This window comes from Temnothorax americanus, unplaced genomic scaffold, assembly GCF_048541705.1.
Source record: "Temnothorax americanus isolate GAGA-0224 unplaced genomic scaffold, ASM4854170v1 Scaffold14, whole genome shotgun sequence".
Classification (NCBI taxonomy): domain Eukaryota; kingdom Metazoa; phylum Arthropoda; class Insecta; order Hymenoptera; family Formicidae; genus Temnothorax; species Temnothorax americanus.
This window is the reverse complement of record NW_027509275.1, coordinates 4,332,473-4,346,094: the sequence shown is the minus strand read 5'-3', so window position 1 is coordinate 4,346,094 and position 13,622 is coordinate 4,332,473. Positions and strand designations below refer to the sequence as shown.

Below are 13,622 nucleotides of genomic sequence, written 5' to 3'. Positions count from 1 at the left end.
GCATCCAATTGAGATTATCTTATAGAGTGTAATGTATATAATGATGTTTATGTTAAAATGTGTCGTTCCAGACCTTCGTGTGACGAAGAATTAAAAGATTCGATACAATACCAACGACGCATCACAACTGTTTTAATTGTTCATAAGTAATAAAAAATATAATATTCCACGGTCCCATTCTGAACCATGTGGGGATAAAACCTTTGTACAGGGCAAGAATACCTTCATTTTTAATCGTCTGTGGAAAAAAACGTGTTTTTCTTAAAGATGGAGAGATGCTAGATGATATATCGAATAAATAAAGCTTTATACCTGAACCAAACAATCCATACTGCCACTGTAAATGTATGACGAAGGCTTCGTGCCAACCATGTGTACTCTCCTTTGATTCATCAGTCGGGTCTAAAAAAAAAAAGATTATTTCAAGGGAATAAATATTAAATTACGTTGCATAAATATAAAATAATCTACTTACACGAATTACGTCTATAGGCGTCGAAGCTACGGCACTCCCCATACTAGCTATAAAACTAGATCTAAAAAATATAATCACAATCATGTACATTTACTCTGCAATATACTTAAAAAAGTCATGCTTTCAATTAATTAAAAGAAATTACATTCAAAAATTTTTTTTAATTATAACGTTTCAATTGTAATTTTTTTTTAGTAATAATTAATTTGTTTTAAGATTTTAAACTGCAACGCCGTTTACATTATAGATCAAAATTAACCCTTATCCAGGCATTATAAAAAGTTGAGAATGCACAATACCATGTCTGTGTGCGCGATGGGTGTCAATATTCTTAGATGGAGCAAAAGTACATTTTCAAACATGAACAGCGAAATAAAAGCATAGGCAAAATGGGATTTTTTTACAGTAGAAAACGTAGCAAGGTATGCGGTGGACACGTGGTATTTTAGAAATTCCCAAAGCCCAAAATGTATAAATGCTAATCAAAAGATCTTTGCAGGGGTAGTTTAATACGTGTATATAATCATCTGGACGATTGTCTCAACGATTCTTAAACTTGCAACACAGAGTGCTGAACACAGCTCTTCCGTGTGTCAAGCCTCTCTGGTCATCTCAAAATCCGTCTATCGCATGTGCCCATACGCGTGACAATGTCAAAGGACCTGGAAATAAAATTTCAATTTTAGGAGAGTTTTACTCCTTTCCTGCGCGATAACGTTCAACATGTGGAATACTTTGAAAATCGCGCACGTACTATCTTTAAAACCGCAGACGCACGAAAAATATAATAAAATTACCGTGTCGGTTGTTTGAAAACAAACGTAATTAAATTTTTATATTATAAAGAAAGATGATTGATAACAACATAATTATTTCAATATTAAAACACGTCTTGATGAATACATTGGTGCAATATGCTAATAAATTCAGTTATTGTTCCGTTTCAAGTGCATCGAATCACCTTGCTTAATGGATACCGGCACGTAAAAAAATTATTGGAAAATTAACATTTTGTCAAGTTTTTAAAAGTACGACATGATAATAAATAAATTAAAATGTTACATTTAGACATATATGTACGCGCTATAAACGAAAAGTATGTACGGCATATAAAACACACCTCTACGTAAGCTTTACGAGTTATTAACATTATTTCAAGCGATATGATTAATATAATCCATAAAAAAAGTGTACGTGTGTCAAAATGTAATTGTTGAAATATATAATGTTAGAATATAGATAAGAGAAGAGTTAAATCGAAAGAAATCATGCTTATCTTTAAGATGAATACGTTCTAAATATATATCGACAAAAATCCACACTCGATAAAATATACAAGATTGATACATACTCCGTGTGAGACGCATGTTTCAGAATAAAAATAAAATATTAAACGATTTTTTACATAAACTCCCAACATTTTTTTCTTTCCACACAAGTGCCCAACTTATTTCCAATACTTTTTTATATTCTTTATATTTTTGAATATTTTACATACGAATAGCCGTTTAGATACAGATTAAAAAAAAAATGCTATATATACGAGTATAGATATATATATGGAATTTATGAAAAACTTTCGTGCACTTTAATATGCACGGTATCATCTTATTAAATAGTTATGCGTAACTAATCAGAGAGGCATCTCTTTATACATAAAAACAGTTCACACGTATTAAGCCTGTATTGTAAATTGACAATACTTTATTATGAAAGAATCAAGTCTGAGCTCTCCGGATAAGGGTTAATCGATAACTGACTTATATAATATAATAAATAACACGTAGTATATATTAATAAAAAAACGTTGGATATATAACTTAAATAATATATTGATAAATATAATGACGTTTTCATTTCTGTAAATACCTTTTTTTGTTAAAAAGCATATGGTTTAGCATAGCTGACATAAATTTAAAAATAGTCCACCATGTGATATATACGCGGTAAACGTATTTTAAATATTTTAGGTAGATGTTATATATCCACACTTAGTGATGAAAAAAACTTACGCAAAATGATTACTAACGCTATTTCCCAACACATTCATAAATTTACTCTTGGTATAGTCATATATAGGTAGTTCTACAGCCGCGATAACGGCTGCTCGTTGAGCAGTTGGTCCAACACCCTGCGTAAAAAAATCAATCTTTATATAGGTACAGAAAATTCAATTATTAATAAAATCGGTTATTTTGGTAAAAATACAAGCTAGATAATAGATACGCCTTCGAGTCGAAATATTCTTTTATTATAGACTTTGCAATACAAGTGACTTTTAACATCAATTTACGTCCAAATTGAATTTGTATGTTTCCAGTATTTATAACATTCGATTTTTATCTCACGATGCGTGACTTAAAAAAATGCGTGCTACATGCACGCGTCGGTGAGTCCAAGTGATACGTTATTAAAAATTATTTCTATTACCCTCCAAAGCCCGCGAACACCTTCATGTCTATATACATCTTGGAAACAAGTAAACAGCGATGCATTTGTTTCATTGCCAGTTACTTGCATACGAACTTTTACTACGTCAGTAGGATTGGCAATTGCGCTTGACATAGCTCCAGCTAACGCTGCGCAAACAATGTTTATTGTGACTAAATCCCCCGTTGCCCATGTATCTATCGCAACTTTTTTGAGTGAATAGTAAGTTCCAAACTTTATAGTTCCGTATGTCGCTTGTCGTAAGATGGCAGAACTAATCCTAATAAAAAAAAACATTAACAAAAAAATCAACCTCATTGAAAAAATTTAAGATTAAAAAAAAACCTCTATCTTTTCAATTATCATAATAATATTAAAATCTTTAACTTTTTAATAGCACAAAAATTCTTTTTGATATTTTTCTATATCTAAGAATGAGATATTTTGACCGCATCATCGTTAAAATAATGGATATCTGATATCATACAATGGCACGTCTAAATAAAATTAAAAACAGACTTTATAATGTCAAACAATATATATATTATTTCTCACGTTACACAATACTTACCCAGAATATAAACCTTTCATTCCTTCTTGTTTGGATATTTGTAATAAAGCGTCAATCATGCCAGAATATCTTAAACGTGCAAGCTTTTGATCATATTTCTGGCCTTGTACTTGTAATCGTGTTTTTGTCGTATCTAAGGGAAAAGTACCTATAAAGTAAAAGAAATGAAAGTTACTTTTTATTATAGTCCGTGTACATACTGTGGGCAGTTTAAAATATATTATTTCAAACAATAATATAAGGCGTCGTATTTTTTATCTCCTTACACAGCTCTGCAACGATCGAAGCTAAACCTCCGTACACGAAAGGTCTCCAATCTTTCCACGTTCTCTCTCCCATTACCAGCTTTGATCTATTAAAAGGTAAAAACAGCGATGTAAATGAGATAGACTTACTAATAAAAAACATAAATCGGTAAGTTATAAAAAATTACGCGACATAAAATAAACATGTGATTTACTTTTCTTTTTTTTTCTCACATATATTACTATATATATATGTAAAAGTAAATTCTTTACGAAGAGACAGTGACATGTTAATACATCTCGGGGGGGTGGGGTTATATTTTTTAGGTTGGTTTTAATTTTTTATACACACTGCAAAATATATATACATATATATATATATATATATATATATATATCACCTCGACTTGTGGAAAATTCACAATGCATATGAATCGATACAAATTTACATTAAAAAATTAATTTTACGAAATGTACGACACGTCAATATCCGATATCCACTATCCACTGAGAAAACGTGTTTTCCAGGGACTTCCATTAATAATAGTTTTGTCTCTAGAAAACTAATGCGGGGTCTACACGGCGAGACGGCGAGTCGTGGGTCGTGAGTCGTGAGTCGTAGGAAATGGACCACGCAGCCACGCACACGCGACGTTGAGGAGAATACTCTTCTTTATTTGTTTTGGCTCCTGCCTCTTGTCAAAGGAGGAGAATACTCGACTGTGCGTGGTCACGATTTGCGACTCGCATATAATCCTCCAACCTATTGGACATCGGATGTAACGGAAATCCTCCGTTAAACACTTGTGTGTTCCGTAATCCATAGGGTTAGCTGAGTAGAGTTTTGGAACATACAACACAGTAGTGGCAGGTGGCAGTAGTGCTGGTAGTGCAGTGCATGGTAGTGCACGCTGTGCTGCGCCGTGCACGACTGCACGTATGTCTAGATCTGTCAATTAGATGTTTTTTTAAGTATAATTATTCAACCGTTAATATTCTCTAAAAACGTATCCATTACGCTGTCAGTACGTTTCAAGTAAAGGTCAAGAATTATGGCAGCCGGTCCAATCGCGGAACGTAACCAAGGTATGTCCTGAGCTTTTTAGGTTAAATAATTTGAGATTGAGGTTATTCTCAAATATATCTTATATTATTGACTACACAGAGGATTTTTGACATAAATATGCATATTCGTACGCTTGATAAATTAATGTTTGTATTCATTATTTATATTTTTGCTATGAAAATTTATAGATGCGACAATATACGTTGGAGGCTTGGATGACAAAGTTACGGAATCCCTCATGTGGGAACTATTCGTTCAATCAGGACCTGTTGGTAAGTGGCTGCGGTCAGCCGAACCTCTGCTTAGCGAAGCGAAAGGTAGCACGTAAGTGTACGTGGTTGGCGCCAAAGGTAAGAACCACGCACGTTCAGTCGCTACCTTTCGCTTCGCCAAGCAGAGGTTTGGCTGGACACGGCCAGTGTTGTTCATTTTTCCATACTATATAAAGAGAAAAAAGATTAAACATATATAGATTTGATTGTATACATATTTGCTACGTACGTTTGAAAATAATATATTAATCGATAAGATTTAATATCACGAATATATTTGTCATGTATGAAACTGTCGCAAACTGTCGGTTGTATCCAAGTTTCTCAAATAAAAGATGCAAGTGTATATACATATATAAAATATATTTTCAGTTAACGTACACATGCCAAAAGATAGAGTAACTCAAATGCATCAAGGATATGGTTTTGTTGAATTTATGGGAGAAGAAGATGCTGATTATGCTATTAAAATCATGAATATGATCAAACTTTATGGCAAACCTATTCGCGTAAACAAGGCTAGCGCGCACCAAAAGAACTTGGATGTCGGAGCAAATATATTTATAGGAAATCTTGATCCAGAAGTAGATGAAAAATTATTGTACGACACATTTAGTGCATTTGGCGTGATTTTGCAAACGCCAAAGGTACGTATACGTTATTTTCGTACGCGCGCGTATTTTTTGACGTGACTCGTTTCTCTTTAACTTACGAATAATATTTTTACGTCGCAGATAATGAGGGACCCCGAGACAGGTAACTCGAAAGGCTTTGCTTTCATTAATTTTGCCTCTTTCGATGCCTCGGATGCCAGCATCGAAGCGATGAACGGTCAATATCTGTGTAATCGGCCGATCTCCGTGTCTTATGCTTTTAAACGCGACGCCAAAGGCGAGAGACACGGCAGTGCCGCTGAAAGACTTCTGGCCGCGCAGAATCCTCTGAGTCAAGCGGACAGGCCGCATCAGTTATTCGCGGATGCGCCACCTCTGGCGCCGCCACCGATGCCAACGTCGAACGCGACGGCCCACCAACCTGCCCATCATCCTCAGCATCACGTGATGCATCATGGAATGGTCGTGCCACCGCCGCCGCCGCCGTCTACTCCTGGACCGCCGATGGGCCATCCGCCTCCACCGCCCGTACCACCGCCACCGTCCGGTGGATTCCCACCGGCGAACATCCCTCCACCCCCTCTCCCTCCGATGTCTATGGCAGCGCATCCTCCACTACCACCCGGTATGCCACCCCCGTTGCCGCCTATGCCCGTGCCGAGTTCCCAGGCGCAGTCAGCCGCCTCCAGGATGATGGCACCACCGCCGCCACCGTGGGCCGTCGGGGCACCGCCGCAGGGACAATTCCCACCGCCTCCGCCCCCATCTTCCAGCGGTGGTCCCCCGCAATTCGGACAGTATCAGCCGTCGCCGCCGCGACCTCCTCCGGCTTGGCGGCATCCTCCACCACCGCCTGTTTCGCAGGGTGGCCCCCCGCCTCCGCCGCCACCTCAATTCCGACCCCCCTTCCCGCCAAGAGGACCGCCGCCGCCGCCGCCACCACACGACGGCAATCAATATTAATTAATATTCGTCAAGTGATATATCTATATATATATATTTATCGTCACCGTGCGTGACACACACGGAGATAACGATACACGTTTGTTTTACATCAAATATATCATTGATCGAGACATCTACGATACCGTGGTAGAAAAATCGACATTTTTGTAAAACTGATTTCTTCACCGTGTTCCCAAGTAAACTTGGTCATATTGTAGCGACTAAATCTTACACGTAGTAAGAAGATTAAGATGTGTGTGACTAACTCATTAACTGAGGTATTATTAATCAGCCTTAATCAGTAACTCTGCAATGCTGCTGGGCATTAACGAGCACGTTATGCGTTAGCACGTTATTTAAGGCGCGCGTAACGAGGGAACGATGTGCCACGTATAACCGCGCGTTTCGCTTTATCGCCGTATCGATCGACTTTAGCGCCTGAACAATGTACGTACCGCGTTTGTTCTATCGATTATTTCGTGCCTGACCTGCCAAGTCTACGATAACGTTAGTCGAACGTCAACTCTACTGTCCAACACCCTTTAAACGCGCTGCGTTTCGCGTGATTTGTAAAAAAAGATTGAACAAGTGATCGTTATTCGAGGACGACGTCCTTGTCGACGAAACGTTCTTGTGTACGATATATCGCGACGTTACATCGCAATGTTAATTTAGTAAGTAAAAAAGCACGTATTGGCGAGAGCGAATCTAACTCGTGCGTGTCCTGAATAATGTCCAATGAATTTGAATCGTGAATTTTTTTAGACTACCAATCGCGACACGATTCTTCGATCTGTTGTCGCGCATCCGCCACAGCTTGCCGAACACGCGTGAAACGCTGGGACGTTTTTGTTACGGAAACACGGGCAGTCGTCGATAGAGCGATACATTTTTTATCATCTTGCATGCTACGGCAGGGATAAGTGTGCGAATGTCGCGGAGTAGATATGGCACGAGTCTTTCGTGACTGTAGAAACGACTTGGAACTTGAAAACGATAGCAACGATAACGCATGCATACGGCCGTATCAGAGTATCGTCTGGGTCGCAACTGTACGTTGCAGCGTCCCTCCGTGGTGCAACGGCGAGCACCGCGTCACCTCTTGGAAGCCTGGTACTTTTGGCTAGGCATTGCCTTACTCGTTGTTTCTGTCATTTTTTCGGTGAGCATATTTGTAAAAATGCATCGAGCTTGCAGGGTGTCGGGTATCAATATACCAGACTTTTGAAGTAGAAAATTGGAAAGAAAAAAAGTCAATCACAGACGCGCAATATTGACCCAGACATGATATTTAAGGTCGTCTATTCGGTGGACGTAACGCACTTATCAACGATAATAGACGAAACGATCGGGACGTGAATCAGCCAAGAGCCACGCAAAACCAGATATCTATAAGTATAATTTCCTCGACGTTTTCGTCGCAGAGAAAGATGCTGGTAATCGGTGCGCAGCCGAGCTTCACACACATGAGTAAGAGAGCAACGTCTTCCTCGTTTGACGTTCATCGCTAGTTTATAATATATCTGCATGTCATATATATATATAGTATATATATAGTACGCGTGACACCGATCTCTCGCGCATTTCTACGCGTTAATAAAACGTGGAAAATATTGATTTATATTTCAGCACCAGTCGTTGCGTAACAAAGCGTCGCTTTGCCGATTCGTCGCTGCTCGCTGCTCGTCGCTCGTCGCAAGATCGAGCTGATCGGACTCTCGAGACCGAAGAGACGCGACGTTTCAACGCTCCAAACTTGTCACGGCACGCAGCACGTGTCCTCTTCTCGTTTACCGGCGAAACGCGTAGTCGTGTGCCTATAGCCCTTCACTTTGCGCTTATATCGCTATGTATTAATAACTGCTGGTAGATATATAGTTTGAACGTACAACGAACACAACTTCCGATAGATGCGAGAAGGACGTTTATCTTTCGAAAGATGAATCTTTGATACATATAATTATAGCTCACGTAATATCAACTTTGAGACAGCGTTAGAGTTATCAAGAACATGGAGTTCGTCGAACAACAGTTAATCTTAAAAGATTAAACACTTGACAGAGAGTATTTCAATGTTAATGTAAATGTAAAAATTTACTTTTAATTTTACCACGAATAGGTATTTGAAGCCAAGTTTTCATATATCTAATTGTAAGTAAAAATATAGGTGAGAATTACGACGTATGTAGGAACAACGTAATGACAACGAGTGAAGAGTAGAGTAGTTAGCTATCCTAAAAGTAGTTATACATTGTTTTAAAATGGCGATCATCGTGATTATCTTTTCCATTAGTTTTGACGAAAGTAACGCGAGGTTTCAAGTTTCAACCGTTTCCGTCGACCGTCGTCCGTGTGTGAGAAAGTACATGCCATGCGTCTACATGCGACGACCTTTCTCGAAGCCATGCATATTACAAGAGAATTATAGGCTGTGGCCCGCGAGCTGTGACGGCGTCTCGCGATGATTTTGCGCCGGCTTCGAACGAATTAAAATTAAACGATCGATATATCTATTCTTTCGAGCAACGTTTCACGAGTCGTTTCACCTGGGTCGTGGTGCGACACACGGCGATAATCATGATAACGACGCAGCCTGCACGCTCTTTAATTCTCGCGCTTCGACGGGCACAATGAGGCACGAGTCTCGAGTCGACGAGACTAACGATAATTGAGGAATGAGGAGGATGCTCGTGTCTCCGGCATCTAAACAACAATGGAAATGGAGAGAGGGTGCGGAAGCTAATTAAAAAAGGACACGCCGGCGATGAGATATCCTTCGCCTCATCCCTCGCGCGTCGCGAGTACGAACGCGCGCGCGCGTGCTCTTCAACTTTCAATTTTCTGCGTGTTTTTTTTTCTTTTTCAAATAAAATAAAGATATCCGTTTTTACTCGAACGAAATAAGAAACACATAAGTATGTCATTTCTAAAGCGATCAGGGTGTAGCGATCGGGAATGTAAATCGATGTGTATAAATAACTGAAATATATGCGCGCGTCCCCACGTTGCATTTTTTTTGCGATTCTTTGCACGAGTAGTCTTAAATTCGAAGATGTACAATGTTCTCCACTGCATCGGCAAAACATTGTTGAAATCGAAACAAAATATGCTTTACGTAACGATATTGTACAATCTCTCTGATAGATTTAGCAGCTGAGCGGTACCTGCGCATAAAATTAAGAGAGAATGACTCTTGTAAATCTTTTTATCGCGCGTGTACACTCGATCCATTTGTGCAGCAAGAAGCGATCGGAGAACAGACTGTTGAGCCTGACGCGACCTCGTTAAACTGCTGTAACCAAGTGTCATTCCGATAACCCAACTCGGCTCTTACACAGTCTCTCGACTCTCAACGTCTCGACGGAGGTCGATATAAAAGAAATGTGCAAACGCAAAGAGCGGGAGCTCTGGTTAATGTTGCACGCACATTGCGGGAAGCCAAGCGAGGAATTTTACTCTCGTCTGCCGCACTTGAAAAGTTAATGACTAATGACTGCGCGCCACGATTGAGTCATTGAGTGCCGGTCAAACGGAAAACGTCTCAACGAAATCGCTCGTCGCTCAATCGCTGCAATGTCCACCTCGTTTTCCACGATACGATACAATTACAATTGTCTGTCACGCGCGTGTCAACCTATCTACGTAATACGTATATGGTGGTATATCCGTTGAGATAGAGAGAGAGAGAGAGAGAGAAACAAGGAAGAAAAAAAGAACCAAAGAATCTGAATTACGACATTTTATTATTATTACTCTGCTCCGCAAGAGTATGTCCCTTGTTCCTACCGATCTTGATTTTGGAATAATATTTTACTTCTGTCTTTTTCACCATTCTTGTCTTTAAAACGTATATATATATATATATATATATAACTTATTATTTAACTGTATTGTTTTTTGACGATGTTTTGCATTTCTGACGATGGGTATAAATGAGAAAAATATTTTTCGAGAGAGAAATGAATAACAGAAGGAAAAAGACGCGGATATATCGGGTCTTGGATTTTTCCGCTAACGAGGCCTGCCGCCTCCGACTCCAGCGTCGTGAGTCGATCGTCTCGCCCGCGCCCTCTCGCCAGGCTCATCTCGTTATGTCCGCGCCGACGGCGCGGGACGAGAGTATCGTCTCTCGTCTCTCGAAATATGTAAAAGCGTATGTGGGGACAAGTTGGCGCGACGCGACGCGACGCGACGCGACGTGTCGTTCTTCCAATAAATCGACCAACTTTAGGAGCGCCGAACGCGGGGACTCGCGGCCACTCAGGCCACTATACCGGCGCGAAAAAAGGGAATTCGCGCCAAAGCGCAAAGGCGCGAAGCGAGAATAAATTGTTCCGCGACAACCGACAACCGCCGCGCCGGAACGACGGGACCGACGGGGCCGACGGGACGCGCGTCGTCGATGACGGAATTAAAATAGATACGGGAGTAAATTGTCGAAGAGCCTGGAGGAGCCGGCCACGGCGCGACGCTCTTTTAGTGGGAGGCGCTAAAATTAGAGGTGCCCACGCCAGCGGAGTATAAGCCTGGCCGGCCAGGCGACGAAACAGGCGCGTTTCGTCGCGGATACAGCGGGCTTCCTCCTTCGCGAACGCACTTCCAAACAGTCCTTTCAACCGATAAGACGCCGCGCGCCGCTTCGGCGCGGGCGCCTGAGCCTGAGAATCGCGAGAGACGGCGACAATCGTGATATAAGTACCGTGATTGTGGCCCTGGGCCCTGCCACGTTCTACCAGTCGGCAAGCGATAAACGATTTCGCGATCCGATAAACGTGTAAACACGCCTCGGAGAGTCGGAGACCTCTCGCCGATCTTGGCAAGCGGACTAGAAGAGATGCCCGCTCGTCGATCGATAATCGGTCGATCGTTAGCCATCGGATACCTCCACCTCCTCGTCCTAGTGGGATGCGTCGTGTCGTTGTCGACGAGTCTCGCGCAAGTCGAAGGTAAGCGAGCCACGAGCCACTTGTCACTCGTCACCGCGGCCACCGCTGCAGCACTGGTTACGGTTACGGTGCGCACAGTGGTCACTGGTCACTCTCTAATTAGCGCAAAGAGACGCTAGACGCTCGTTAAAGACGAACAGCAAGTGCCATTAATTAACATCATTCCTTCCATGTGGTATTAGTGCGATGCGTATACGTGAGCACTGCCCGCACTGGACTTATGTATGTAGTACATACGTATACTTAAATTAATCCGTTCCAACAACTCGGTAATGAATAAAACTGTACGCGACATATTTATATTGCTCATAATTTCCTCCTCAAGACCCAAGCTTTATCGTTAATTGATTTTTCAAAACCGCGGATTCTTATTCTTCATAAATTACCCAGTAAACGCTAAACACCACGTAACACGTGTAACACGTACGTGTAACAGGTAATAAATGCAATATACCACGTGTGTAGGAACGTACACCTAACCTGCTGTACGGTGTATCTGTACACGTTATATGTTACGGTGTTTGCTGGGTAGCAAGATTCATAAATTATTGCGAATAGATACCTATGCGTTTATCAACTTGCATTTGTAACTATAATACAATATTTTGTAATATAATTTAGACGCCCCCCCCCCTCTCTCTCTCTCACTCTCTCTCTCTCTCTTTAATTGACTGTTGCACAAAATTATATTTTATAGACAAAAAGTGCGTGTGTACGAGCAAGGCCTGCAAAGAAGCTGGCGTAGATACTTGTATAACGAGATTCTTCTGTTACACCGAACTTATCGTGACAACGGGACGAGAAATCGGTGAAAGTACGACCACAAGAGGATGTACGGAGTACGTGTATCAAAATAACGTAAATCACTTTTTGATATTTAACGAAACTTAAGTATTTAACGAAGCATATAAGTAAATATCAATTTTATAATATATAAGTATTTGGGTGAGATTTTTTTTCCTATCGAATCAAATTTACGAAAAGATCAACGCGCGAGGCGCGAGCTATGACGCCACTCGAATCTTCCATCTTTCTATTAACGTGAGAGGAATGTAAAACCCTTAACACACACAAAAAAAAAATATATATATATTTTTATCTTATGCGTCGATTAAAGTCGGCCAGTCGGGAGACAAGATTTTATGTCTTTTCAAAAACAGGATTTACGTTGTCGCGTAGTCTTGTGTACAAGTTTGATCAACGCTGTAATACATAAATTCAGGAATGTGTCGTGGCGCGCGAATAACCTTGACGAGATACGCGAGCGAAAAGGTTTCCGCGATTTTTATTAAATGCCTCGTTAATAACACTCTCGTGATCACCTTAAAAGTGGCAGTTGCGACACGTACAAGGATTCGTCCAACGAAATCCGGATATTATGTTAATAGGATTGTTTTCTGGTATACATTTTCTTCTCGCACAAGTTTTTGCAAAAGGTTTTGCCACGTTGTCCACGTCGAGATACGACAAAAGTTGAAATCTTTCGATTTAAATCGCTGCAAGACTATAAATATTGAATTTCCTCTATTCGAGGAAAATATAAATTGACGGTTGATTCAGCCCACTCGTGCGATCTCCATCGGATCGTGAGATATATGTTGCAACTCGAGAGGTCATAACACTGCAAAAGTTGTATTAACTCTCGTGCGATAGTTCGATGACACTGTTAGGCACCGTGCAATGTAATTGCACCGCCAAAGATCGTTCGATCGTTAGCTGTCGGCAACGCGGCGAGGCGGGCGGGTTTACGGAACTTAATCAATTAATGTTTGCAACGTTACCCGTAGGGGTGCCACGCCATTGTTGTGCGAAACAAAGTCCTGGGTCACGAGGTCGCGGTCGGTCAACGCCGTGGAACTGTCGTCGGCGAGTCCCAGGATTCCCGTGCCCTGGCCCAGATTGAAATGTTGCAACAGCCACGACTACTGCAACGCTGATGCTGACGACGACGACGACGACGACGACGACGACGAGAACGCGAGCACGTGGACGCGCGAGAGAAAGGTTCAGATGGATCAGACGCGTTCTACGGTGGATCGCGGGGTGTCGATGGGCGAT

At 41.1% G+C, this 13,622-nt stretch overlaps 3 protein-coding genes across 9 annotated transcripts; 2 read left to right on the top strand and 1 right to left on the bottom strand.

Moving 5' to 3' along the window:
• Nucleotides 1-14: 14 nt before the first annotated feature.
• On the bottom strand, nt 15-4,587 carry Bmcp (uncoupling protein Bmcp mitochondrial). Of its 7 annotated transcripts, none has more exons than XM_077400633.1 (9): nt 4,123-4,449; nt 3,937-4,072; nt 3,677-3,828; nt 3,477-3,609; nt 2,906-3,185; nt 2,488-2,606; nt 476-536; nt 313-402; nt 15-238 (listed from the first exon to the last, which is right to left on the bottom strand). In XM_077400633.1, exons 4-9 carry the CDS (start codon nt 3,533-3,535, stop codon nt 122-124), a joined length of 726 nt encoding a protein of 241 aa, XP_077256759.1. In that variant the 5' UTR covers nt 3,536-3,609; nt 3,677-3,828; nt 3,937-4,072; nt 4,123-4,449; the 3' UTR covers nt 15-121. The 7 variants fall into 7 exon arrangements, 6 of the variants coding, with proteins under 6 accessions (XP_077256759.1, XP_077256754.1, XP_077256758.1 ...); XM_077400628.1 differs by having other exon boundaries at nt 3,477-3,624; nt 3,743-3,828; XM_077400632.1 differs by having other exon boundaries at nt 3,002-3,185; nt 3,477-3,624; nt 3,743-3,828.
• Nucleotides 4,588-4,617: 30 nt separating this feature from the next.
• Nucleotides 4,618-11,564, top strand: Spx (Spliceosomal protein on the X). The gene is made up of 5 exons (XM_077400627.1): nt 4,618-4,807; nt 4,976-5,059; nt 5,432-5,706; nt 5,794-7,292; nt 8,248-11,564. The coding sequence occupies exons 1-4, from the start codon at nt 4,774-4,776 to the stop codon at nt 6,634-6,636; spliced, it is 1,236 nt and encodes a 411-aa protein (XP_077256753.1). The 5' UTR covers nt 4,618-4,773; the 3' UTR covers nt 6,637-7,292; nt 8,248-11,564.
• On the top strand, nt 11,430-13,547 carry LOC143894416 (uncharacterized). Its single transcript, XM_077400643.1, has 3 exons — nt 11,430-11,564; nt 12,262-12,422; nt 13,352-13,547. Exons 1-3 carry the CDS (start codon nt 11,453-11,455, stop codon nt 13,499-13,501), a joined length of 423 nt encoding a protein of 140 aa, XP_077256769.1. The 5' UTR covers nt 11,430-11,452; the 3' UTR covers nt 13,502-13,547.
• The last annotated feature ends 75 nt before the right edge of the window (nt 13,548-13,622 follow it).

Coding starts and splice junctions, on each gene's coding strand:
- Bmcp (XM_077400628.1), bottom strand. CDS start 4,010: ATGTCACTGTCTCTTCGTAAAGAATTTACTTTTACATATATATATAGT. Junction 3,186..3,476: donor ATGAAAGGTTTATATTCTGG/GTAAGTATTGTG, acceptor TTTTTTTATTAG/GATTAGTTCTGCCATCTTAC. Junction 2,607..2,905: donor GTGTTCGCGGGCTTTGGAGG/GTAATAGAAATA, acceptor TTTTTTACGCAG/GGTGTTGGACCAACTGCTCA.
- Spx (XM_077400627.1), top strand. CDS start 4,774: ATGGCAGCCGGTCCAATCGCGGAACGTAACCAAG. Junction 4,808..4,975: donor AATCGCGGAACGTAACCAAG/GTATGTCCTGAG, acceptor GAAAATTTATAG/ATGCGACAATATACGTTGGA. Junction 5,707..5,793: donor TGATTTTGCAAACGCCAAAG/GTACGTATACGT, acceptor TTTACGTCGCAG/ATAATGAGGGACCCCGAGAC.
- LOC143894416 (XM_077400643.1), top strand. CDS start 11,453: ATGCCCGCTCGTCGATCGATAATCGGTCGATCGTTAGCCATCGGATAC. Junction 11,565..12,261: donor GAGTCTCGCGCAAGTCGAAG/GTAAGCGAGCCA, acceptor TATATTTTATAG/ACAAAAAGTGCGTGTGTACG. Junction 12,423..13,351: donor AGTACGTGTATCAAAATAAC/GTAAATCACTTT, acceptor CGTTACCCGTAG/GGGTGCCACGCCATTGTTGT.